At 47.5% G+C, this 27,024-nt stretch overlaps 2 protein-coding genes across 8 annotated transcripts in view; one reads left to right on the top strand and one right to left on the bottom strand.

Annotated features, from left to right (window-relative positions):
* Positions 1-20,565, bottom strand: part of TIMP3 (TIMP metallopeptidase inhibitor 3) — a 59,519-nt gene extending 38,954 nt beyond the window's left edge. Inside the window, exon 1 of the mRNA XM_007096450.3 lies at positions 20,141-20,565. Coding sequence (XP_007096512.1) covers positions 20,141-20,261 — 121 coding nt within the window. The 5' untranslated portion in view covers positions 20,262-20,565. The remainder of the gene's footprint in view (positions 1-20,140) is intronic.
* SYN3 (synapsin III) overlaps positions 1-27,024 on the top strand; it is a 460,089-nt gene that overhangs the window by 198,924 nt on the left and 234,141 nt on the right. The gene's annotated exons all lie outside the window — the stretch shown is intronic.

Raw genomic sequence — 27,024 nt, 5'->3', positions numbered from 1 at the left:
CTTCCATTGAGTGGGGCATAGAGTGACAAGAGGGACTCCATGGGGCAGTGAGATACCTGGCTCAGAAATGTAATCACCGGAAGCTGCCTCCCACTCCTCAATCAGCCCTGTGACCCCTGGGAAGGGCCTCACCTCTCTGGGCCTCTGTTTCTCCATCTGATCTGTCTGACATTCTTAACTCTTTGATCTCAGAACCAGCTTTAAGACTAGAGCAGAGGTCTCCACCCCATTTTCTCTCCATTCACCAAGTCATTTGCCTTTCTTTGATCTCTTCATTATACCCATTTATATAAACTACCTCCATGAAGAGCCACACCAACGTTTTTTGGCTTCAGTTTTTATTAGCATAGCACGGATGACATCTCAGTGGTTTGCAGGAGAGAGAGAGCAGCTCTTCATTGAAAAGTAAAGAACATGCTTTTCAAATTCAGCTTTAGCTCAGCATTTGCTGAGAGCCCAGGTACCACTGACAGGGCTCACCCATCTTCCCATCGGCCCTGCATTGTAAATGGGGTTCTTCCCCTTTGCAGTTGGGAAAACCAAGACTCAGAATTTACATTGTGATCAAACTTATCCCATGAGTAAAAGGCAGAGCTGAGATTCAACCTCAAGTCTATTTGACTTCAACTTCCATCTCTTTCTAACGCCTTCCACTGTCTGTCCAACCAGCCCTACGGAAGGTTTCTTCATGCTCAGAAATATGAAATTCTCTAGTGTAGGGCTGAAAGCTGGAAAAGCGTGAAGTCACCTGGATTTCTCAGATTGGTCATGTTTGGCTCAGGACCTCCAAGCCAATTAACGTGTCTCTCCTTTCCTTTTATCATCCATAAAATGAGCAGTGAGAGAATTAATTAGCAGTGTCTGGCAAAACCTGTTCAGCCTCTTAACCCTTCATGTAGTACTTCTCATCCAGCAGGTAAGCAGGAAGCCTCCTTTCCTCCTTCCAAGAACCAGCATCTACAGCCCTGGATTACAAATAGAGGTGTTCCAGCCCTGGATTACAAATAGGTGTGAGCAAGCTTCTGTGATTTCTACCCCAGAACAGAACCCAAACCCCAAAATCCATTCCTACCCTGGTCCCAGGTGCCTCCTGACACCTGGAGGTAGCCAGGTCCTGGTGAGGCCAGGACTTGAACTCTCTGGGGACTGTTTTCATCTCTAAGCAAGCCTGTTCCAATGAAATAAGAGTCAGGAAATCTCAGGCTGACTCTGAAGACCATCTCTTACCCTAAAAGTAAATGGGGTGGATTAAAAAAAAGTCAACAAGTTAGATGCCCATTGGTCCCTTATGCCAGGCCTTGTCCCCCGGCTCAGCTTTCTCCGGCCACCAGGTAGTGCCAGGGTCTGCAGTGGATGGGGCTTACAGGCAGAGCAGACACATGCGTGTGTGTGTGTGTGTGTGTGTGTGTGTGTGTGCACGCGCACACACACACACGCACACACACACACACACACACACACACACACAGTGGAGAAAGAAAGGAAGACTGGGGAATGACATGTGGTCATGCTCAGAAGGAATGAGGATGGCCTTGGGCATAGAGCCAGCCTCAGAGAGGGCCTGGCCAGGAAAGAGGTCTGATTCATTACCCTTGTTAAGCCAGGAGCAACACGTACCCTGTACCTCATGTGAGTGAAGAAAAGGCACCTCTCTAGGTGTCAGCAGCCTGCACCCCACACCACCTCAAAAAAATACTTCTAAGGTCCAGTGCTCTTGGGATCCAGAAAAAAAAAATAAGTTTATGGTTTCTAAGGAAGCCACATGGTCAGATGGGTACCACAGAAAACCACTGTGGCGTGGTTGCAAGAACTCTCCATGGGCCCGTGGGCAAAAGAGAAAGTTGGGCAATGAGTGGGCTACAAGAGAGTTGATACACTGGCTGCTCCAGAAACCCCTTTTTTTGTTTGTTTTCTGAAAACAAAAGATGTGATGGGAAATGGGGGCCCTTGAGCATGTGTACTGCATTTCTTCAGTTGTCCAACCTGGAGCTGCGGGGAAGGGAGGGCAGAGCCACAGCAAAGAGGAAACAGGCCAAGCTGCAGCCTTGGGATGGGTCATTGGCCTATTCACCTGTGTGACCCTAGTACCTCTCCCTGTGCCTGGTATATAGTAGATACTCAATAAATCTTTGCTCAAGGAATGGATGTGCCCAGAGCAAATGTTTTCATGGGACCTTTACACAGTCAGGGAAACCATGTGTCCAGCAGGGCAGGAGGCAGCCAGATAGGAAGATGATGGTGATGGAGGCCCCGTGCCTGGTGTTCATAATGAATGACGTGGCTGATGGTTGAGAAAGAAAGTAGAAATTGGGACACAGATTTCTGCGTGTTTGGCCTCCCACATGGGGCCAGGCTGGGCTTGGGAAGGAGGCTACAGGTCCTGCCAACATGGCACCCAGCCCTCTGAGTATCCTGAGATGCCTTCTCTTTAAGCCTCTCCAAGCCCTGTGGCCCCGGCATCTACAGCCTACAGACAGACAGCTCCTTGCAGGCGTAACCCAGCACCGGCCCAAGGGAGGTCAAGCCTCCTCAAGCCAACATAGATTATTTCCTCTTTCACTACCTCACTCATGAGTGGAAAAAACAAGAAAACAAAATTCCCCGGAGCAACCTGAAACCTTGTGACCCTCTGGCTAAGTGGCAGGACCCGGCTCCACCTTCGTCCCCTCCACTTTCCTCTGGCACACCTATGCTTAAGCCCAGAGGCCAGCCTTGGAGGTTATTTATAACTGTGTCAGAGGAGAAGGAGGCAGGAAATAGGAAATTATGAAGGAGGGGGCGAGGAGGAGTGGCAGGGGCCAAGTGACCCCGCTGGCTTGGATCCTCTACCCGCCTGGCCTGTGGCGTCATGGCCCCATGACAGGGATTTTCCCCACACTCCCCTGGCCCTACCTGCTTCTCTCTGGACAGACACTTCCCTCTCTCCAGGCCCAGGTGGAAGCAGTTTCATCCTGAGGCTTCTCTGTCTAGCCACAGCCCCATGGGCTTTTCCAACTAGAGTTAAGGATGCAGGGGCTGGGGGGTCAGTCAGGAGGCCCAGAGCTGGGCATGGGTCAGGCTTTTGCCTTTTGGACCCAGCCTTTTGCCTCCTCCAGCCCCACCCTGCTCTTTCCTTCCCTCTCTTGTTTAAATACCTTGAAAGCTAGAGTCTGAATGAATGGTCAAGGCTCAGGACCCAAGACTTCTCATTAACTGCATCAAGGGGCCTCAAAGTGGAGGTGACTCACCCAGAATCACACAGCCAGAGGGAGCAGAGCCAGGCCTGGGGCCCTATTCCTTGGGGGCACCAACCCCTTTTTCTTTATCCCTATGCTAGCCCCTAGGACCCCTAGCCAAGACTCTTCTGGCACAAATGTGAACATACTTGATGTGCTGCATAGGCTGGGAGTGTCCATACTTGCTTAGCCCAGAGCCATGAACTAGGAGATGGAATCCCAGTTGGGGGACTCAGATCCTGTGTGGACTGAGGCAAAATATTCAACAATGAGTTCATGCACCAAAACATTCCAAGCAACTGTTGAATTTGCGGTGCCACTAACTTTCAGACAATTTTGGATTAAGTTAGGTTATTCTTGTTTTGTTTTGTTTCTTACTTTGTTACTTTGTTTTAACACATCATCATCAACTTAGTGATTTTCGAAGACAAGTGTTCTGAACTGGGTGGATGGGAGATGATTATAGATGGCCTTCAGGAAGGTGTCAGAAACCCTAGAAATTTGTATGTATAGCTTTAATCAGATTCTCAGAGATGCTCCCATCCATAAACTGATTAAAATGCCCATCTAAGAGGGGTGCCTGGGTGGCTCAGTTAGTTAAGCATCCAACTTCAGCTCAGGTCATGATCTCACGGTTTGTGGGTTCGAGCCTCACATCAGCTCAGAGCCTGTAGCCTGCTTCGGATTCTATGTCTCCCTCTCTCTCTGCCCCTCCCCCATCCACACTCTGTCTCTCTCTGTCTCTCAAAAATGAATAAACATTAAAAAAAAATTAAAATGTCCATCTAAGAGAAGCATAGGCCAAGGAAGTGAGAACTCAGGCTAAGACCAGGGGGGTGGGAACCAAGGATAGGGACACATTGTATAGCCCCTCAGCTGCCCATTACCTTCTCTCCACAGTACTTTTCCCCTGGACTTTCAAGTCATAAATACCTCACATTCACACCAGCTACAGTTACCTTCCATAAAACCCCTAATGGTATAAACAAGATATCAGGATTTAAAAACCTGTAGCGTGCCCAGAACTGAGCCAAGTAAGATTGTAACACAAGTCACGGACTGAAGATCGATCCTTAAATCTGGCCAATGTTTGGCCTTGAAGGTCACTCCTCCCTTCCTCCTCCTTCTTCCAGCACCTATAAAGGGCCCACTCACTGATGCAGCCATTCTGTTTGGCATCCCCAGATGAGCCACTTCCCTGTGCAATGCAAACAGTCTCACTTTCTGGAGACTTCCCCCCTCAGCAATCACAGTCCAGGCAAGTGGGCAAAAGTAGTTTCAAGTGGGCAAAAGTAGTCCTTACCTGGGCAGGGTCTCACCAGTGGGGCTTAGAGATGTTTCTGGCAAAAATTGGTCCCTTGATCAGGGAAGCACTGGATGAAACAGAACTAAACAGGTTGCCGCACAGCAGGACTTCGCAGAGCCTTTACTATGCTAATGGTCATTGTGCATCTCCAAAAGGGAGATACAATAAACAGCTTTCCTAAATGTGTTGGCTGAAAGAACATCTCTTAGGACTGGTGTTCAGAAGATCACACCCTGGGAAACACTGCTGTAGGCTTTCCCACAGTACATGGAAACCTTCTTGCCCCTAACCTCAGAGCTCATCTGATAAATTACCAGAGGTGGCGTTGCTGAATTTCTGCCAGGAAGGCAACCTCAATTCTTCTGAGCCAGACAAAGAGGTAGCCAGCCTTCAGGAAGGACCTAGGAACTCGGTATCAGAGAATGGATAACAGTCTGATGACAAATTTGGAGGTTCAAGTCTTGAGGCTCCAAGGAACTAGAATCTGCAAAGTGTTCCAGAGAACACTAAAGTCATGGTGATAGAACAAAAGGAAGGAATTCACATCTTTCTAGCCTGGTGGGACAGCAGGCAACCAGCAAAGTGAATTTGTCTTTCTCTGACATTCTCATTGTCTGTTGTTTTCCTGGCCCAAAATAAAAGACATTGGCCTCAAGACAGCAAAAGTAGACAAGTAAAAGTAACATAGGTCTCCAGCCTGCAGGGAGACCCAAATAACCTAAGTCTGAAGTTCTTTTTATATAGAGCACAGCCTCACTGGCCAAGGCCCCCCAACCATGACCCGTTTTCAGTATTTGTTTATTCCTGTAGTTCACCCGCGTTTATTGAGCACCTACTAGGTGGGATGGCCTGTGGTCAGGAATACCCATCAATTTCCCGGCAGCAAGGCTATTCTTAGTTTTCTGGTGTCTATTTAAAGAGCGCTAATCCTCTCTGCCTCCCCCTCTGCAATTAGACACATACCACTTTCCAACCTGGTACGCTGACCTCGCCCAACTGGGAAGGCAGAATGGACAAGTGGCCTCATGCACCCTCTTCCCACCCTCATGCCCTGGGCCAGGAATTCGGCCTTCAGGGGCTCAGGCAAGCTGGGAATCAGCCAAGCCAGAGGAAACATGTGCCTGCTTTGGCTGGACCCTCAATCGGTGCTGGAGTCCAGAGCCTCCCTGTTCTGGTTCTTACTGGCAGCACAATGAGGCGGAAAGTGCCAGGAATCAAGAGGAGTATGATGCAGGCAGTAAAGCAGGGTGAGAAAGAAAGACTCTGGACCAGGGAACAGATCTCTCTGCTCAAATATCAGCTTTGCCATTGCACAGCTGGCTGACTTTGGGCACAATTTGTAATTGAGAGCTTAGACTCTGGGCTCAAATCCTGGCTCCATCATGTACTGGCTGCGTTTTAGGCACGTTACATAGCCTCTCTCAGCCTCTTTCCCCATCTGTAATGTGGAATGACAGTGACCATAATGATGATAATTCCTGATGTGTAGGTTTATAGTAAATAATAGAATTAATGTATATGCATATGAAGTCCTTAGAATAGCTGTCAGTAAATATTAGCTGCTTTAATATTTAATTCCTCTGAGCCCAGATCTCTTTATGTACAAAATAGAAATAAGAGTGCCTTCTCATTGGGTGGTTATGAGAGTTTAAGGAGATAATACATGAAAAAGCTCACGTAATACAAAAGTGATTTGATAAGTGTTAGATATTTTATCAGATACTATTATTTTTATTGCCTTTCCAGCTCTCTTGGGCCAAACTACTCCACCTCTCTGGACCTCAGTTTCCCATTTTGTCAAGTGAGAGAGAGCACTAAATCACATGGCTTCTCCAGTATCAGAGCATAGGGGCCCACTGAACTGGGGGTTCAGGGGTCCCCTGAACTGGGGACCCATGTGGCCTGAAAGTCACTTGCAGCAAAGCATGAAAGTCACTTGCAGCAAAGCGGAGTCAGTAGCCTCAGAGCCTTGATTGGCCCAATGCACCTCCAGTTCCCCCACATTTCTGTGCATAGCTCATTGAACAACTGGAAGGAGAAAAAAAGATGCCTTGCCTTTGCACGTATTATCTTGACCTGCACCATCCTATTAACACAGTGGCCCTTAACCACAGGTTCAGCACTCGAAATGTGACTAGGCCAAACTTAGATGAGCTATGGGTGTAAACTACATACCGAATCTCAAAAACTTAAAGATTTTAAAACCTTACTATACTTTTTTAACTGACTACCTGTTGAAATGATAATACTTTCGGTATATTGTGTTAAGATGGCATTAAAATTAATTTCACCTATTTTTTTACTTTTTTTAATGTGGCATTTTAATGAGAAAATTTAAGATTACATACATGTCCTGTGTTTGTGGCCCTCGATATTATCTCTCCTGGTTGGTACTGGTCTAGCCTTAGCTTCTCTGTCTCCCTACTTATGAGTTGCCTAATAAGAAATTCTTCTCCAAGGGACGCAGAAGGAATTTGAACTATTTGGGGTTAACTTTTTTAAAACAAAATAAAACACAGATGTTGACTATCCAGGTGGGGCATTAAATTTTAAGAGCCTCCAGGAATCTCCTCGCTTAAAGGGGCCCTGAATAAATATTAAATCCGCCAAGCCGCCAAAGCATCCCAAGATGTTAGCAGACTTATGAGCACCTGAGGTCTGACATCTGGACTCTGGCTGCCCAACCCATCTCTTGTCTTCTCTGTTGGAAAAGGATGGGCAACAGCTTTGGTTTCCTTTTAAAAGACAGTCGCCACTGTTGAACACGCTTAGCGGTGTAGGACGGCTTTTTCTTACGGAGCCGGTCAGCGCTTAACATGTGAAACCAATTTCTCTTATCTCTGTCTCTCTGTGATACACCCACAGAGCTGGGTGCACTATTGCCTGGGAAGGCTGGAATGATATCTTCTTCAGATGTCCTCATTCATTCAAGATACTCTTATCTCATGCCTACTACGTGTCAGGCAATGAGCTGGTAAGACATGACTCTCTGTACTCCAGCTGGCTCACCATCTAGGAGGGAGGCACCAAGTAATAATAATCTGATGGTTGACATTTATCAAACCCTCACTACATGCCAGGCAATGAGCCAAGCCTGTGACTCCCATTATCTCAATGAATCCTCCCATAACCCTATGAGGTTGAGTACTGTTACGGTGTGGTCCATTTTACAGCTAAGACCAATGAGGCTGAGGATGACTGACTTGCCCCAGACACACAGCGAGCAATCAGTGGAGCCAAGGTTTGAACCAGGCATTCCAGCTCCAAACCTGTGCTTTGAACCTCCTCAGAAGCTGCAGAAAGTGTGATGACAAACATATAAGCAGTGTTCTCTGTAAAACAAGAGAACAGGGTACATCATTTTGCCTGAAAACAAATCAGTTGGTCTTATTCACCTAGAGATCCTACAGTTCAGATTATCTAGACTCAGTGTCACCAACTGGTAACTCACAGGGCTGAACCTGGCCCAAGGACGTTTTGTTTGCCTCACACACATGTGTGTGTTTCTCTTTAATTGTGCCAACATTTAAAAATCAGAAGATTTCACATTAAAACTTGGGGTATCTAGGGGCGCCTGGGTGGCTCAGTCAGTTGAGCGTCTGACTTCGGCTCAGGTCGTGATCTCGCAGTCTGTGAGTTTGAGCCCCGCATCAAGCTCTGTGCTGACAGCTCGGAGCCTGGAGCCTGCTTCCGATTCTGTGTCTCCCTCTCTCTCTGCCCCTCCCCTGTTCGTGCTCTGTCTCTCCCTCTGTCAAAAATAAATAAACATTAAAAAAATTTTTTTAATTTGGGGTATCTAGCTTCTCTCCTAGAAGACTGGCAATCTGGTGATACTAGGCTCAACATTCTGAGAGACTGGAGCACCAGCTGTCCCTTAGAGAAGGCACATGGACACTTCAGCTCACCACAGTTGCCACTGTGCTCTATTGCCTTCCCAACTCCAGTACCAATGATAAACTGCTACTAAACATCACATTTGTCCACTGCTTTTGCTGTGGCTTATAATAAAGAAATATTTTTAGTACCAAAGTGGGAAAACAAGAGACCAGGTAACCCCATGTACATTTTTTTGGTACAAATGAGGCATGTTTCCATATGTTTCCCAGGCAGACATCAAGCTTCTGTGATGGGTGTCTTTAGGCATTAGGGTTTGTGATCTGACCTAGATGAGAGGTAGGAAGACCTAGGCCAAGAGAGAATGAACGAACAAACTGGAACTCACACCTACACTTGCCTGTTTCGGAGGTAGCCTTTTGCCATTGTACTCATTTGCTTAGAAATGTACCCCAAGAGCAATATGGATATTGGGGCTCTCTTGCATCTCTCAGTACTTTTGGTAAACATTTGTAGCAAGAAGCTACAGTCATGGGAACCTGGGGTCTCTGTCCTATTGTTGGGGAGGGGAGTGGACTATGATTGCCCAATAGGGCACATGTTTGATCTGGGTCTTCTTTATTTTTTTTATGTTTATTTATATATTTTGAGAGAGAGTGTGTAAAAGGGGGAAGGGGAGAGAGAGAGGGAGACAGAGGATCCGAAGTGGGGTCTGTTTTGGCAGCAGAGGGCCGGATGTGGGGCTCGAACCCATGAACTGTGAGATCATGACCTGAGCCAAAGTTGGACACTTAACCAACTGAGCCACCCAGGCGCCCCTTGATCTGGGTCTTCTAAACCCCTTCGTCTTTCATGTAAACCAAGTTCCATCAGATCGCACACATTTGAATCTCAAGTCTTCATCTGAGCCAGGCTTTCCCAAGAGAACTCTTCTCAGCTACAGAGGTTTGAGCTGAGCCATTAGCCACATTTCCTGGAGCTCAGGTAGACTGTGGATCAGGAAGACCTTATTTTGATGTATATTGAATCTAAATCCCACCTCTTTTCTGTCAGCTCCAGTGGTGGTGTTAGTGGGGATCAAAAGAATTTTTACCAAGCTTTCCAACCATCAATGACAGACACCAAAGTGACCTTGATTTTAAATTCCAGCCACCGACTAGGTCTGCAAGGTTGCTATCTGTTTGGCACATCAACTCTTCTCCAACAGGAAGTTTGATGGCCAAATATGTCATCCGATAAAGCATGTCAGCTCATTAGCGGTTTTGTTCAGTTGCAGCCCTCATCCGCTTTTACAACCACAGAGATCCTGGCTCTTATCTTAATAGACCATATTTCTAAAGAAGTTACCTCCTGAAAGGTGTTGTTGATGGATTTAGGTGCCCAATTATTCAGCCAGACTAGAGAGCCCCCTCGAAGGGAACTTGACACGTAGTAAGCATTCAGGAAAATACCATTACTAGAAGTATTTGCGGGAGAGATGCATACATACCACAGAGAGCCAATCCTGCTATTTTACAGAGAGAAGCCTAAAATCCAGAGATGCTGACATCACCAAGGTGTTTCCAAAATCAGGTGGTGACCCAGATCTAGACCTCAGGTGTCCTGATTCCAGTGCTCACTCCTGTACACTGCACATCTCCCAGCCCCAGGATAGACGGGGGTAGATGGGGGCACAGGATATGCACTCTACATCCAACTTCAGTGCCACTGATCCATTTCCCAGGCCTTCCCATTGGCCACCCCAGCATCTTCTACCTGTGCCTGTCAGAGTCTAGGAGTATAGGACTTGGCCTCCCAATTTCACATGCAGGCTGTGTGGCCAGGTTCTGGAACCACACCAGTTTTGACTATCCACATCTGTTTAATTGGAACAGTGACCCTCACCATCCTGTTTTCCTGGGTGGGTGTTGTGATCATCAAATAAGATCAGGTGGACTTAAGACTCTAAAGTAGGGAACTTGGTTGTTCCTCTGTTTTGTGGGAGTCAGTATGGTTGAGTGGGAAAGCATTAGACTGAGGAATAGGGGCCAAACAACCATGGTTTTGAAACTCAGCTCTCTGTATGTGACCCCAAAAAACATCTCATCTCTCCGAGCCCCATTTTCCATACCAAAATTAAGTGAGAACATGCATTCTGCCATATAATATAACAACACTATAACTAAAAGTCAATATTTATTGAGTTTTTAGTCTGTGCTAAACATTCTCCTTGAATTATTTCACTTATTTACCAACCCAGTGTGGTACTATTATTCCCCCTCATGAGGAAATTGAGGCCAGAGAACTTACCCAAGCTCAGGAACAGCAGAGCTCACAAGAGCTACTATGTTTCCAAATCTTAAAGGCTATGAGTCTATTCATGGTGATCAAGTCTAGGTCAAAAGGGAATCCCTCCTAACTTCTGAACCACAAGCACTTCAGCCAAACACTGATGATCCTTCAAGTCACAAAACCATGTCCTCATGAAGTCTGACTCGGGTTGCCAGGCTCACCTTCCCACGCTTTAATCTGGGGGATTGCAGAAGCCCTGAATTTCTGAATGAAACCATCCTTCTCTGCAAGCAACTGGGCTATCTGATGCCTAACACCCTCATTCTGAGACAGATCAAAGATGGGAGGAGAGGAAGAGGGGAGGGAATAATTGTCATGCACTATTTAAGGTTTCTGGTTCCAGAATGGTTCTGGTCTGCTCAGGATTTCCTCTCCCTCCATCCCCCGCCCCGCTGCCCATCCACCCCCTGTCATTCAAGGGTTCTGTTTTTCCACTGGCTGAACTTTACCTTGGGCTTTCTGAGGCCAAATCTCACAGCTTTCCTTCGCTTCCCCACCCCCACAAAAAGCCAGGTGGCCACAGGCCTGGGAATACTTAGCGTCTCTCCTCTCTGTGCCATGAATGCCACTGTTAGGGGATAAGGTTTACATGCACATAAATCAGAACTGGGTGTTGGGCCACATGGACCATTCTTTCTGTGGCAGCCAAACCATCCGGGGCTCACAGATGGCTATAAGTGCATCAGGAGAGGTTCTTTAGGTCCCCTTCCCTCCTCCAGACACTAATATTTTAGCCACCGAGCAAAACATCCTCTTAGTTCCACCATGGCTGAGATGGACACCTTGTAACCTCCTGTCAAACGCTATTTAATGAGTCCCTTTAGCTAGAATCAATACCTACCGGTCTACTCCAGCCTGTCAGAGATTAACATAGGAAAACAGATCCCTGAACCCATGTAACCTCTGAGAGGGTATACAACTCACCCAGGACGTGCTAGTGACCTGCCAGCTCTTCCAGCCCACTCCTAGCACTGTGGGTAACCAGGAAGATGGTAAGGGTAGTGAATGCATGGGCCTGCCCACGTGGAGAAGGGATGGTAAAGTGGTGTAAAACTAAAGAACCACTCTCAGAAGAGTGAAGAATAGTGATCTGCTATGGTCCATGAGCTATTTTTAGCACTTCAGTAAGCCAACCCAAATCATACAATAAATCATCCAATAAAAAAGCTTCTCAGGCTTAAGAAGACACCAGGTTTCTTTGCTTTGGGCTGCAATTAGTTTGTGTGTTAGCTAATTATGTCAGAAAAATGACTGGCTGGCATCGGCCATTATAAATATCTTTTAACTGGTTTTTGTGGAAAAATAATTGACACACAAAAATGGGATGGTTAATTTATCCAAACATGGAATCCATGGAGGGAAAGGTAATAAAAATAGTCCTTGGCATTGACAAGGCTGGAATCGCTGGTTCAGTGGGAGGAGCACTGGCATAGGGATCAGACATAGGGTCTGAGGCTTGGTTTTGTTAGGACCATACGGCAATAAAATCGGGGGCAGCAGGGGAGGACAGAGCTGGCGAGGCTGGCTATGGAAGAAAACCAAAGAGAAGCATCCCGAGGGGAACCCTGGCAGCAGGGAGTCCAAAAACCCATGTGGAGGAAGTTGCAAAAGGAGAAGCTCCAAGGCTAAGGAGTCCTAGCCCTTGGTCTACACCGATTCAGAATACAACTTTTGCATAGACTCCATTTCTTAGAGGTATGATCTTGGGCAAGCAATTTCATGCCTCTAGCATCAGATCGCTCCCCAGGCAGCTGGGATGGGTGGTATCCACCTCACAGGGTGACTGATACGCACGCAAGGATTTTGGTGCAAGTGCCTGCAGCATAATACGTACCTCTCAGGGAAAGGTAGCTGTCATTTTTGGTGATCCTCTTCTGAAGTGACATTTAGAGTCTCCAAGCTTTTTTTCCTCTGGAAGCATGATGGAGCATCATGGTCAGAAGATGGGACTGGACTTAGCAAGTAGTGCAGACAGCCCAACAGGTCCTTCCCCTCTCAGAGGGGTTAGATGTGTCCCTCTGGGTGGTACACAGCCCTTAGGTCTCTCCCAGCTCAAGAATGACTCACTCTGGGAATTTCCCATGCAGCTTTGGAGAATTTGATTTTTACTAAAGATGGTGTTTTCAACATGTTCACAATTTGGGCAAGGTGTGACTATTTTGCACCAGTGCTAGGGAGTGGGCAGGGAAATGGGACCAAATGAGACCTCAAGAACGGAAGTTATTGAGGGTGTTCAAAGCTGAGGGGACAGCATGGGGCAAGACCCAGACAGGATCTGAACAGCAGGAGCTAGAAGGGCGTGGTGAGAGGGTGATGAAGAGGGAGGCAGGGGTAAGACTGGCCCTCTTTGGAAACATTTATGACACTTCATCCCAAGAGTTCAATGAAGGGTTTTAAGCAAGACAGTGAAACTATCTCTTAAATCAGCACTTCAAGCTCCCATACTGACCCCAACATGTTTCTTGACTAGAACCCACCATGCTTGCCTCTCCGCAGTCCATCCATTCCTAGCCACACACCATCCAAATGCACCAGCAAGGGCAGTACGGCGACACAAAGGGAGGAGTTCTCTCACTGTCACCATGAGTCTGGCCAGGGCCAGGCAACAAGGGGACATCTTTGAGGCAGCACGTGTCTTCAACATACAGCCACATGTGTCTAGACCTGAGCTCATGACAAACCCCAAAGCCAAGCAACTTAATGTGATGAAAGGCCCCTTGCTTACTGTGAAACCAAAAAAATAAAACCATCTTCAACTGAATGACTCCCAAGCTGCAACAAGTCAAGAGCCATGGCTTTTGGGGGCACTTAAGCCCTTCTCTCCCTATAAAAATGCTCCCATCAACTTGGTCCAAGTGGCCCTAGTTTCGTTCCCTTTCAGAGGGACAAAAGGATAAGCAAAAAGGAAAACCTCAGACAATCACTAAAAATGATAAACTGTGTTGCCATTTGAGAGAAGCATGAAGTCTCTCCAGCACAAGGCTGTAATAGTTCTTCTATCCCTTCGTGTTGCACATCTGAAAAGAACCATGTGAACAAAGCCACTCGGGAGGGCAAACTGGCAGGTGCTGTTAAAATGTAAAATGCACCTACCTATGTCCAAGAATTCCAGTTGCACATCTGCCGTGAAGAAATATTTGCACACGTGAACAAGAGAATGAGACAACTATCTATTGCAGTGCTTTTTGTAAACATGAAAAGTTGTTAGAGGGGCGCCTGGGTGGCTCAGTTGGTTAAGCGTCCGACTTTCAGCTCAGGTCATGATCTTCCCGCTCATGAGTTTGAGCTCCACGTCAGGCTCTGTGCTGAGAGCTCAAAGCCTGGAGCCCACTTCTTTTTTAAATTTTTTTTTTAATGTTTTATTTATTTTTGAGACAGAGAGAGACAGAGCATGAACGGGGGAGGGGCAGAGAGAGAGGGAAACACAGAATCGGAAGCAGGCTCCAGGCTCTGAGCCATCAGCCCAGAGCCCGACGCGGGGCTCGAACTCACAGACCACGAGATCGTGACCTGAGCTGAAGTCGGCCGCCCAACCGACTGAGCCACCCAGGCGCCCCATCCCACTTCTGATTCTGTCTCCCTCTCTCGCTGTCCCTTTCCCACTCATGCTGTGTCTCATTCTCTCAAAAATAATTAAAAAAAATTTTTTTAAACATTGTTAGAAACCTAGACATCTGTCAATAGGGAAATGGCCAAACAAATACATCCTACAGGGATATATATTAGAGTAATATAATAGTATACAGTAATATATAACGTATAGTATGACAAATGATATAATATAAGGCAATTAGCATATAGTATAGTAGTTGATTATACTTTAGAGCCAGGCTGCTGGATTTTAAATACAGGCTTTGCTACTATCTTGAACAAGTTACCTAATTTTTCTAAGCCTCAGTTCCTCATCCGTAAAATGGAGACGACAGAATAGCACACCTGCCTCATAGGATTATCGAGAGAATTAAATGAGTTAATGCACGTTACCTCCTTAGAATGGTGCCCAGCATACAGTAACCACTCTAAGCTTGTTAGCTTTTTAATTATAATTAATTACAATCCCTTGGAATACTATACATAGAAGAAGCAGATCTATATGTACATTTGCTGAGAATAAGACCTAATACATATTGTTCGGTTACAACAAGCAGAATGCTATATGCAATATTCCACTATTTATGGTATTCTACTGTTCCTGTGTCTAAGGGAAAAACTACTATAAATTTTCCTTGGGTACCTACATATGTAAATGCATCAGGAGGAAAAGATCCAGAGAAGCTAGAATGAGAGAAAGTGCTCAAAAAGGACGTTACCCTTATCTAATTTTAGACAGATGATAGATGATTAGATAGATAGATAGATAGATAGATAGATAGATAGATAGATATGGATGGATGACTGGCGATGAATGGACGATGGATGGATGGATAGATGGAGGGATACACATGTACACACAGATACATACATACATGGATGTAGAATGTATTCACATAATACTTGTGACTTTTAAAATGTGGAGAAAAAAATTAAAGGGCCAAGGTGTTGCAAATTATTATTCCCCTTTTATAAATGAGGAAACCAAAGCTTAAAGACGTCCAATAACATGCCTAAGTGCACACCACCAACAAGCCCCAGAGGAAGGATTTAAACCCAGCTCTGCCCACCGCAAGGCCTTTCCACCACCCCAGGCTGCCTCTCAAGGCCACCCAGGAGGTGACGATGACAAAGGCTAGAAGAAGGGGCCTCCTTGTCCATACTGGCTGGAATGGTAAAAGCCAAATGCAATGGAGAATTGTGTTGTTGTTTTTGTTTTTAATTAATGAACCTGTTGGAATGTGCCATTCAGCAGTGGAGCTGAATAGTTCCTGCTGTTCCTGCAAAACAAACAAAAGTCCCTCCACCCAAGCCACTTCTGTGGCCACTTTTCTAGCCTTATCTATCCAGGGACTGTGAAAGGGACACAGAACCGTGGGAGAGGCACCTTCTCCAGCCAGCCAGGACCCAGTCTCTGGTGTTCCTGCCACCACACAGCCATCTACATAGAGTGGGCACCTCATCCTGGGCAGCCCCAACTCATCCCCATCTAGAAGAGGAAGGGTCGTAAAGCCCAAGATGTCTGGTCTCCATTAGCTTTACTTCTCCTGGGTCTCAGGGTGATAAACTGAGTCATTACTTTACTTTGACTTGGTGGTTTTGAGGGTCTCTTTCATAGCCAAAGAACATTAGAAATTTTTCTTTATTTTTCTCTATTTATGCCCTAAAATGATAACAATAATAACAATAACAACAGTAATAATAATAATTTCTTCCTCCTAGAAGATGATGTTTACTTAAAACCTCAGGTCATTCTGGCTCTCTTCATACTTTTTTTTAACTTTTCTCTCTTTTTTAAAAAATTATTTAAATTCAAGTTAGTTAAAACGCAGTATTGTACTGGTTTCAGGAGTAGAACCCAGTGATTCATCACTTACATATGACACCCAGTGCTCATCCCAACAAGTGCCCTCCTTAGTACGCATCACCCATTTAGCCCATCCCCCACCCACCTCCCCTGCAGCAACCCTCAGTTTATTCTCTGTCTTTAAGAGTCTCTTATGGTTTGCCTCACTCTCTGTTTTTATCTTATTTTTCCTTCCCTTCCCTTATGTTCATCTGTTTTGTTTCTTAAATTCCATATATGAGTGAAATTATATGACATACTTTTAATGACAACTTCCCCAAATTAATAAGTAAAGCATTCTTCAAATATTAACCCTTCATTCCACTTCAGTCCAAGGAAGGGTCGTTTGCCTTAGAATATCAAGAGTAAATGAAATTTGAAAAGGTTTTGAAGAACTGCATGACTAAGAAGGAATTAGCCTTAGCATTTAGTAACTGGGTGACCTTGGACAAGCACAACCTTTCCCAGACTTGATGTTTTCCATCTGAAAAAATGGGTGGATACCTACTCTTAAGGTTGCTGGGTGGATGAAAGACACAGGATCTGTGAAGTGCTTGCACCTAGTAGGTGTCTGGGAGATGTCTTTTCCTTCCTATGTAGTGCAGTTCTCCTCTTTCTAGAGTTCCCGAGATTCAGAAAGCCTGGGTCCTCTCCCCAAGTGGCTGGCTCCTCTCTGAAGTCTGAACCTTTTTATTTTCCTTAGGTCACAAAGCCCAGTGTGGAGTGTAATTGTGTGTGTGTGTGTGTGTGTGTGTGTGTGTGTGTGTGTGTGTGTGTGTGTATGAGAGAGAGAGAGAGAGAGAGAGAGAGAGAGAGAGAATAGATCTGGCTTCTTTGAAAATGGCTTCTTTGCTAAAACCACAACCTCAGATCTGATACCAAAAGAATCTGCTGGCATTGGTCCCTGTCAAAACAATTTGGAGATATCCAGAGACTGTCCTCCAGGCCTCCAGGGCTGGCAGCGGGCCCCCAAGCTGAGCCTCACTCTTGAATTCCCAACAGTCTCAGGAGGCAGGCCCCCAACACTCTATGGCACAGCCCCATTCCTCTATGCAAAGGAGGCTGGAGAGAAGGGCTTGGCATTCTGAAGCAAAATTCTCTCTCTATTGCCCGCCTCCTGCAGAAACCACACACACACACACACACACACACACACACACACACACACACACCAATTTTCGGAAGGCTCTTGGCACTGCCTGCCCCTTCCTGAGCTGGACCGAGCTGCTGGAGCAGGATCTAGCCAGCCAAGGCTGCCTTCTTCATTCCCAGCCCCCTCCTCTCCCTCCTCCAGAGTCAAGGTTTTATCAGGAGTTTCAGGGGCAATGACTGGTGGGGAGGGGGCCACAGACATCCTGGCTGCTGCCAAGTCCTTTTCTTTCCCCCACAGTATGTTTTATAAGCCAGCATGTAGTTTATTCTTCTCCTAAACACTTCACTAGGGTGCAGGGCCTGGAGTTGCCATAGAAACACCTTTTAACTCCTCCCCACCCAGAAAGCAGTGCCAATCCCCAGGGTTTGGGGGGAGAAAGGCAAAAAGAGACACCTGTGGATGAGGAGAGAAGAGAGGGAAGACTATGGGGGGTTCTTTAGACAGGGCCAAGTCAGGCATGCGGCGCCCTTTGCCCGGCAACGTGGCAGCCGGCCACAAAGAGAAAACAGCCAGGAAGGTTCTGGAAGAGGAAGCTGGTGGTCTGGCTTGAGCGTCTTTAATGGGCTACAGCGTTGATTAGTGGGGTTGTAAAGGTCAAGAAGGATGGGGAGCTTCTACACATCTCCTTCACTGAGAGGACAGGCAGAGCTGCAACCCAGACTGGAAACCAGAAAGGCCACAAGCAAGAAAAAACTGGGAGCCACCTACTGGACACTGGCAGAGTAGTGTAAGGCAGTGGAGGTCAACAAGCAAGCAGCCCACATCCACACCTCCCATTTTTAAAAGCATTATCTCATCCCCACCACTAGTGCAGTGCACCAAAGCTAGGCAGGACGATTTGGAGTGGTGCCAGCATATCGAAGATTTTTTGTTTCTTTTTTATTTTTGCTACCACAATGTTCTGGTATGTGGGTACTTCCTGGCAACTTAGCTTTTTCTCTGGGCAGTTTTTTGAGGGAGGAGATTTCTTGAAGAAATCCAGAGAAATCACAAGAAACTTTCTGCATCAGCCCGGACCCACAGCAGGAAATCTAAACAATAAACAGAGTCCATCGGCACAGCCATTAAAAGCAGGGTCTCCTTGCTGCTCTTTCCACTGTTTTCTGGTGAACTTGCAGGGTGAAAACCCAAAAGCCAAGGGCAAGGGGGAGGCATGAGGTTCCCCTCTCCCTGCACACCAAAAAATCCAAGTGAACACACCCAAACCATTGTCAAGCAGAAGAGGACGCCCTGACTCCACCTGTCAGCCTCCTGGACTCCTCACTAACCCAAACCAGACCCCACCAGTGGCAGCAACAGTGGCTTCCAACACTACCCAGGTGGGAATGTCACCAAAGGGGTGAGGATGGAGGAGGGACAGGCCAAGTGGAATTTGGGTGGGGGCGGTCAGAGGAGAAAGAGGAAAACCTTCCAGGTCTCAGGCAGCCCGAAAGAATCCTTCAGGCAATCCACAAACCAAGGGGCCAGCCAGATTCCCCGGGGAATGGGAAGGGTGCACAGCATGGGCCCCAGGAAACTCTAACAAGGGTGACCCCAGGTCACATAAACACCCATGCCTGCCAACTGGACTGACCTTCTGGTCACCACAGCCACCTCCCTGACTTCTCCTAGGCTCAGCGGGGCCCACCAGCAGTGCCCCTCCCAACTCTAGCTGCCTCCCTTGCCAGGCTCCTGTCTCCTCCCCCTCCGCCCCTGCAGCACACTTGTGGAGGCCCTCACCCAGGACCCAGTGGAAAATTTTCCTTCTTCTTTATGACTTAAAACACACACGCTCCATTCTTCACCTCTGAATCGACACAGGCAGAGGGCAGCTAGACTGTGCCCCACCCCATCCCAGCCCAAGTACACACACACACACACACACACAGCAGGGGCCACTGGACTTGCATGCTTTATGAGCTGGAAAGGAGAAGAGAGATGTTTTCCAGCTGCTACTCCACCTCTGGCCATCCAAACACAAGTGTCCCAAAACACTCCCAAACAAGTTCTCCCAGGACACTCGAAAGGCCCTGGATAGAAACTGGTTCTACTTCTTACTGAGTCTCTAACCAAGACACTAACTCCAGTTTGGAATCATCACCATGATGTGACCCTTGGCATCTTTGTTCTTTTGATGACAAATCTGTTTCCCACTGCTCCTTCTCCCCCTCCCCACACACAGTCAAGGGGGAAAAAAAATAGCCTTCCTGTGAATTCTCACAGCTATGTGATAAGTGATCCCTCACACACGCCGCCTCCTGCTTGCTATCAACACTCTCAAATACAGTTCCTCCAGGGAAGGGTCAACCCCACAGCTTTCTTCTCATTTTCCCCCCTTAAATCCACTGAAACTTGGCAGTCCAAGAAGCTCGGTTAGCAGTTGCTTGGGAAGTGGGAGACTGCGTTGGGTCTCAGTGAAAGGAATGAACTTCATGGGTGCAGGAGAAAATGCAAACTCAGAAAACTTCAAGATTCTCCTGCAACTTTGTGCACATGGCTGGCAACTTTTTTTCAAACTATTGAACATCCCAATACTTTAGTTGGTTGGCATTCCAAGTTTTAGGAATCCTCTCCCACCCTTCTCCCCCAGCACTGCCTCTCGTGATAGTGAAAAGGGAAATGTTCCAGATGTCAAAAGGACCAACAGGAGAGCAAAGGCTGCAAGGGGTTCCCTCAGCCACCGCGGGTTTTCTCTGCAGGGCATCTGCGCCTTCAGCCATGCCAGGTCCTCCGACCGAAAAGACTGGGTTTTGCCACCCCACCCCAAGCTCAGGCAGAGAAAAGGAGCCGGGCTCGCCATGCCACCCGGAGCTGCGCCGGGGTCAGGACTGCAGCGCGAGAGCGGGCACCGCGGGGGCTCTGGCGGGGACACCCGGAGCGCTTACCGATGTCAGAGTTGCAGAAGGCGTCCTGGGGGTGGCTGGGCGAGCATGTGCACGCCTCGGCGCCCCAGTCCCCCAGGCTCCAGCTGCCCAGGAGCACGACTAGCCCGAGCCAGGGAGTCATCGCCGCTGCCGCTGCTGAGGCTGCTGCTCGCCTCTCCAAAGTTGAAGCGCGCGCCGCTGGAGGGGCCGCTGCAGCCCGAGCTCGCCTGCCCGGCCGTGCGGGGCAACTTTGACCTCGGGCGCGCTGCCCTCGGAGTGCCCACCGCACGGGATGGGGTGCAGCGAGGCTGCCTCGGAGCTGGCGCACGACTCTGCGGGCCGGCGGTCTCTCCGCGAAGGAGCAGGAGCTGGGGCGGAGCAGAAGGAGGAGAAGCCGTCTGAGCGCCCGCCCGCTGCCCGCTCTGCGCCGCTGCCGGGCGGCCGAGTGATATAGCGCGGGTCCCCCGGGCACCCCCTCTCGGGCACTCGGGGCCCGCCCCCACCGACCAATGGCAGAGCCGCATTACCTCATCGGCCCTCCGAAGGGGGCGGGGCCGGGGGCGCGGGCCGACGGGGCGGGGCCGCCCCGGACCGTTCAGATCCTTATAGGGAATAATGCGGCTGTGGGCACAGGAGTGGGTGAACCGGAACGCGCTCGGGACCTACGCTTCGCGGAGGGGCCCCCGGAGCGGCGCTCGCGTGTCCCATCTCTCTGGTACCCTGACCACACACCCACCCTTCTCTCTGCGCACTTCTGATCCAAACCACGGTCGACTGCCACCAACCCGTTCTCGGGTCAGAGGCGGTCCTGGCCTTGGAGACCCTGACTGTGCCTGGTGGAAAGAAAAAAGGCCAAATTCTCCGCCTTCTCTGAAGAGAGCAGGGTCAGAGGGGAAAGAGCCAGCTGACGACCTACGCCCCCACCCCCAACTTTCCTGGATGTGAGGAAGCCATCTGCCCTTTGGAGCTGGCTATAATGGACTGTGGTTTCTCCAGGCTCACCCAGAGTAAACCGTGAAGGCATTCAACAAACACTGTTCTGGATGTTGGAATGAACAAAACAGATTCCTTGCTTGCATGAAAGTTGCAGGCAATGCATCAGTGAATTCACGAATGCATTGGGCAATGTTCTATGGTGATAGTACCATGAAGAAACAAAACTTAGTAATGGGTTAGAAATCACTGGGGAGGGCACCGCTTTCTATGTGCCAGTAAGAGAAGGTATCTCTAAGGAGGTGATGTTCTAGCTGAGATGTGAGCAGGGAAAAAGGAGTGGGAGGAACTCCTGTGGAAATCTGGGAGGAGAGAACACCAGTCAAGGAGAACAGCAAGTGCAAAGGCCCTGAGTTTATTTGAAAAGCAGTGAGTAGAAAGGGCAGGAGGAATGGTAACCCCACCAAGGCCAGACAAGTCTCCATCCTTCAGAAAGGAATTTGGGGGTGAACTGATCCCACCCTGCGGTAACACCAGATTCTGAAGAGCTATCCAGGATCCTAGACTACTAGCTGTGATGGATAATTGCCGATAACGAATACTATAACTATCCTGATTATTGAGTAACATCTTGATTCTGCCTTATATTTTCCATGCCACACCTTGTTATCTCTCACAAAATTTCTTTTAGATAGGAAAAGCACAAAGTATTATTGACACTTTCCAGATGAGGAAACTGGCACAGAACGGTGGCATGACTTGGCAACCAGCCAGGAACTCAGTTCATTCATTTGCACCGAAAGAAAGGCTTGATTTCCCTGGACTTCAGCAGTAACTAGCTGTCACCACGCAGATGCCCTTTTGCAGCTGGAGTCTTCTATCTTTCTCTTCGTGCTCCCTCTCTCCCTTTCTCTCCTAACTCATTCTGTTTAGAAAGACACTTGAATGTTTTGGCTATAGAAATGCTGAAATTTTGGAACAAAATAAGGACCGGGAGTACTCCTCAGAAATGCAAGTTCAACTTCTTTCTCAGAAACCCTATTACATCTCAGAGAAGTGATACTGGGATGACAGAAGCAGAAAATTTCATTGAAAATGGTATTTCCAAGAACATTTTTTAAACTCCTTCATCCCCTCCCCCTTAAGAATTGTAGCTATAAAGAAGGAATCGAGTTTTCTACATTTTTCTGCCTTATCCCCTCCCCAGCTTTTAAGCCCCTTCCCACCTTAACTCTAGCCATGGCCTGGCCCAGATAGATCTTTCCCCTCTTTCGATGTTTACCTCAGCACTTGGCTTACAGTTTCATGGAATATAATTGTATCATTTCCCCCAAGCACACTAAAATATTTTGAGACCTGAGATATTTGGCCACACTGTTTTTTAGCCCTCTGAACACAATAGGGTCCCGGGAGACTTGGGTGGGGGTGTGGCCAGCAGCCCATTGAGTCTGGAGCAGTGGACACTCCAGAGTCCACTCCAGGGATCCAGGTTGAATAAGGGCATACTTGGTGGGATTTGAGAGTTTTACTGAACCTTGCATGATGCCAGTCATGTGGAAGGTTTTAGAAGCCTTTCCAGACCAAGTCCACTTTGGATAAGCATCTTATGTGATAAAGGCCCTCTCTTCTCTTTTTTTTTTCTTGTCACTTTATGGTTTTGTCCAAAATGCCAATATTTTCTCCAAGGGAAGGCTTCCCTCGAACACGAGTATCAGGCAGGTAACTTTTGTTGAACTTCAAGCAGTAGGTTCCTTATAGGAAGAATCTGAAGCATTTGATTATGGCAGCTACTTAATTACGTAAGCACCAGGAGTAATCTGATTGTTTTTCCAGCTGAAAGGTAATGAAATTGCCTTTTGGTTTATTTCCTCCTGCTCCCTATCCTAAGCTGGTTCACACAGCCTTTGGAGTTCAGCTTCCCTTTCAGTCAGGAAGTTGCCCATAATGTCGAACTCCAGGGAACTCCCCTCAGCCCACCCATGAGAATTCAGCTCAGTCCTCTCCCCGAGGAAGAGGTGCCTTACTCCTAGGGTCAGCCCCGTCAGCAAGCAGACCTCACAGGCATCAATCTAGATATCATGGTGTCCATAGACCTACGTACTAATATGTAAGAATTACTTTTTCAAGACTGTTTTATAAGCTAGATGGAGTGGACCTGCGGCTGGTGGTAACAATGACCATACGGGCTCACCTACTTTCTCTTGACAGCAAAGAACAGTGATAGATTTGTAAACCTTGAAAGAACTGCAAAAGTCTCGAAATCTCTCTGGCCTATCTTCAAACTTACCAAGCTTACCTGATATCCCCTTTCCTGGAACTTTTCCAGGGAAGGTGGGTCCACGTCCACCCCCTTAAATCAAGTTACAGGATGCTGGAATCTATGAGAAGTCTCTCACAGACATTTAGAGGTCCTATAAAAGGACCCAAGAGACTATCCATCCTAATTTTATAGGTGGGGAAGGTAAGGTGATTCAGACAGGTGAAAAAACCGCCCAACCTATCACGGTCAGTTAGTGGCACAGCCAGAATTGGGTTGCAGCTGCCTAATTCCTTACCTGGCTCTCTCCCACACACTCATGGGTCTCAGTTCCCCCAATCTGCAGCACATGACCTAATGCTTACACCCTAGTCATCGAAACTCCAACCACTCGTGGTCCTGAATCTGCATTTCAGATCTGTAGATGAGTTTCTTTCAGAGTCTCAGAGACTCTTTGCACAGTCTGTAACATGTGGAGAATTCCTCCTGCCACGTGCACTGGCTAAATGGTTCTCTATTATGATAATAATCATCTCTGAGCCAATCAGAATGCATACTGCTCTGTTCTCCCCAGAGGTTTATGTCTTGTGTGTTTATTTTTTCCCCTTTCTGTATTATTATTTAATACTTTTTGAAAACATTCCAAACATATTACTGCAAAGAAATGCATGAAACTTTATTTCTGGGGGACAAAGAGAGGCTGGGTGGAAGAAAAAAAAAAAAGCAAATGATGTGAGATTGGTTCCAAAAGTCACTACAGAAGGACAGGTGTGTGTGTGGACAAGTCACGTCACCTGTCCAGACCTCAATTTGTGTGTTTATTGGATGAGAGCTGTAACTTAATGGTCCCCAAGGTCCCCCTTGGCTCAGAAAGTCTAAGATCTCTTGGGAAACTCTCAAGGACAAGGAAGGGAAGATAGATCTTGCCATTTAAACAGGTTTGAGACAAATCAAATGTGCCCAAGACTGAAGCACAACCATCAATCTCTCAGTCAACACTTATTGAGTTCCTATTCTGTGCTCTCCTTCAAGACTCAGGCTGAAAACAAAGATGGTGATGGTGAAGTCATAGGAGAGACCGAAGCTCTTGTTTCTGACAGGGCCCCGTGTAAACTACTTGTTTATCTGTCTGTTTACCTCTTAGATGTTAAGCATGAAAAGGTCAGGAAATATGTCTCTTATTGTCTCTATACCTTATTTTCAAAATTCATTGAACCACTGTTGCAGTTGAAATGTCACCTCCTCCAGAAAGCCTTCTGTAATCTCCCCTCCCCAGTCTTCATCAATCAAGTGCAGTGTATCCCCACAGCACCCTGTGCTTTCTTTCACACCAGTTAGCTGACTACAGTGTGATTGTTTACCATCTGTTTCCCTTCCAGGATAGAGGAAGCCCCTTGAAGACAGTGTTAATAACCAAGACGTCAGCAAGTATTGGTTGAATGAGTCAAAATGCTTGGCCCCACCAACCCCTTCCCACTTTTCAGATAGGCAGGTGGTAGCTCCTTGGAGAGTTCACAGAGCCCTATCCCTCCGGCCAGTGCTAGGGGGCGCTGTAGGCCAGAGAACACCCATTCCATAAGCCCGCAGTCTCTGCCAGTCTCTGAGAAGGCGGGAGAGGCAGTTCCACACTAGTCACCCACCTTGAGTGGGTGAAGCTAACCCCTCCCGTCTGCAAGGGCCACAAAGCTGTCAGTCAGCATCCCGTCTGGGTCCGCAGCTGCCCTGCTCCTCCACCCCCGAGCTGACCACATGTCAACCCAAGGGAGATGTGCTCTCAGAGAGCTACATACTTGTGAATCATGGGTTTGGAGAGATCGGGAAGATCTGGGAACACAGCAGACAATGCCACGATCCCACTCTCTCGGGGCAAAGCTAGCCTCTGAAAATTAAACCGGGAGAAGGTGCTGACAAGACACGTGTCGTTTCTGTTGCCTCATAGGGAAACACCTCTTTTCTTCCCTTCCCTTTCCCCTCTAGACCCTAGCCACAGTGCCTTCCCCCAAACCCACAGACCTCATCTGAAAGTCATTACATTCAAAATAGCCTTTTCCAAGCAACAGACAGCCCTGGTCCACCCATCACCATGAGCCCTGGCCAGACCCTCAGTGGGGTTGCTGCCCAGCAATGGGAATTATGAACCTGAGATGGTAAGCACTTCTGGTTCTCTGTGTCTGGCACCGGCCGGGAGTAAACACCTTTTCTTATTTCCATCTGGAGCCAATTTCATGGCAGTAAAGTTGCACAGCGCCTCTTACCCCCGCTCCCCACTAGTCCTGTCATGGAGCAAAGACCCCCTCAGTAAGAGTCTCTGACTGCATTCACCTGAATCCTCAGCTTTTCACATTTCTTTCCACCCCCAGCTACTCCAGGGATTTTTAAGCCAGAAAACACATGTGTGCTATAGAGACATTTTGTGCCCCATGTTTTCTGGTGGTGAGAGCTGGGGAACAGAGTTAATATTCTAGCTCTTGCTTTTAAAAATTATTTTTTATTTTTTTGAAATGACTATGTGCTTGCTCGGTCAATTATTTCTGTGAAAGGTAATATTAAGTGGAGGGAGACCTTCTCCTCCTCGACCCTGTCTTAATGTCTTCCTTATGCCAGTGGAGTTCATGTGTTTTTCCTTTAAAAATGAGTAGCTCCTTTGTGGTTTCTTTGAAGGTTGCATGTGCAGCTTCACAGAGAAGATGCATGTGAGTGTCTCTGCCGGGTTCTCTCATGGCTTGGAGGGAATGGGGTGGACGTATGGCCAGTCTTCTGTCCGACGGGGCTGGAGATTCAATTTCTGGAAAGGCACTTGAGCTCTCCTCAGCAGAACCTGCTAGAACTGAAAACGACCCATCCTGTGTGGCGGGGAGGATCCAAAGAGCATTTGACGCCATTGACCACATCCTTCTTCAAACTTGGCTGCTGAGATTCCAGTCTCTCTGGGTTTTCGATTTCCACCTCTCCAACTGTACCTTTCTCAGTCTTCTTGGCAGACCCTTTGGACTCTTCTTGTCACTAAAATGTAGGTGTTTCCCAATTTTCTGTCCCTGGCTGCCTTCCCTTCCCTTTTAGCCTCCACACTCTCCCTGGCTAACTCTCCCCCCTGGGTTTAGCTACCAGTCTCCTGTGTGCACAGGAGTGGACACTGCAAGCAGCAATATCCCTCTGAGTTCCAGTCTAGATCCAGCTTCCCCTTGGATAATTTCATTTGGAGGTCCCGTCACCTCCTCAGACTCCACTGTCTTTTCCCTGCTATAGTGTTACCCATCCCTGCTAAGGGCACCACCTTTAACCAAGTCCTATAAATTCTCACTCCACATATCTCTTCTTACCCTCTCTTTCTCCCCATGCCCACCATTTCTGCCTTGGATCAGGCCTATATAGATTCTTTCCTGACAATTTCAATAGTCGCATAATTGGTCACCCTCTCTAGAGTCTTTCTCTGTCAAATGCAACTTATGCCCTGCTGCTTGTGTAAAGTTTTTCTAATATAAATCTGAAATCATGATGTCCTTTGCTTAAAATGATTATTTGTTTCCATGGATTAAACTCCAAAAGAAAGGCATACAAGGCCCTCTGCTGTGATCTGGCTCTTCCCAGGGCCCCAGAGTGGAAAAACCATTCCTGTAGAACACAGTGTGATTGCAACAGCAGACCCTGCTAGCTTATCTCTCCAAACCTATGCCCTCATTCCCATCTCCCAACCCAACATGAAGTTCCAGCTATC

This window comes from Panthera tigris, chromosome B4 (assembly GCF_018350195.1).
Source record: "Panthera tigris isolate Pti1 chromosome B4, P.tigris_Pti1_mat1.1, whole genome shotgun sequence".
NCBI classification, from domain to species: Eukaryota; Metazoa; Chordata; class Mammalia; order Carnivora; family Felidae; genus Panthera; species Panthera tigris.
This window is presented reverse-complemented; position numbering and strand designations above follow the sequence as displayed.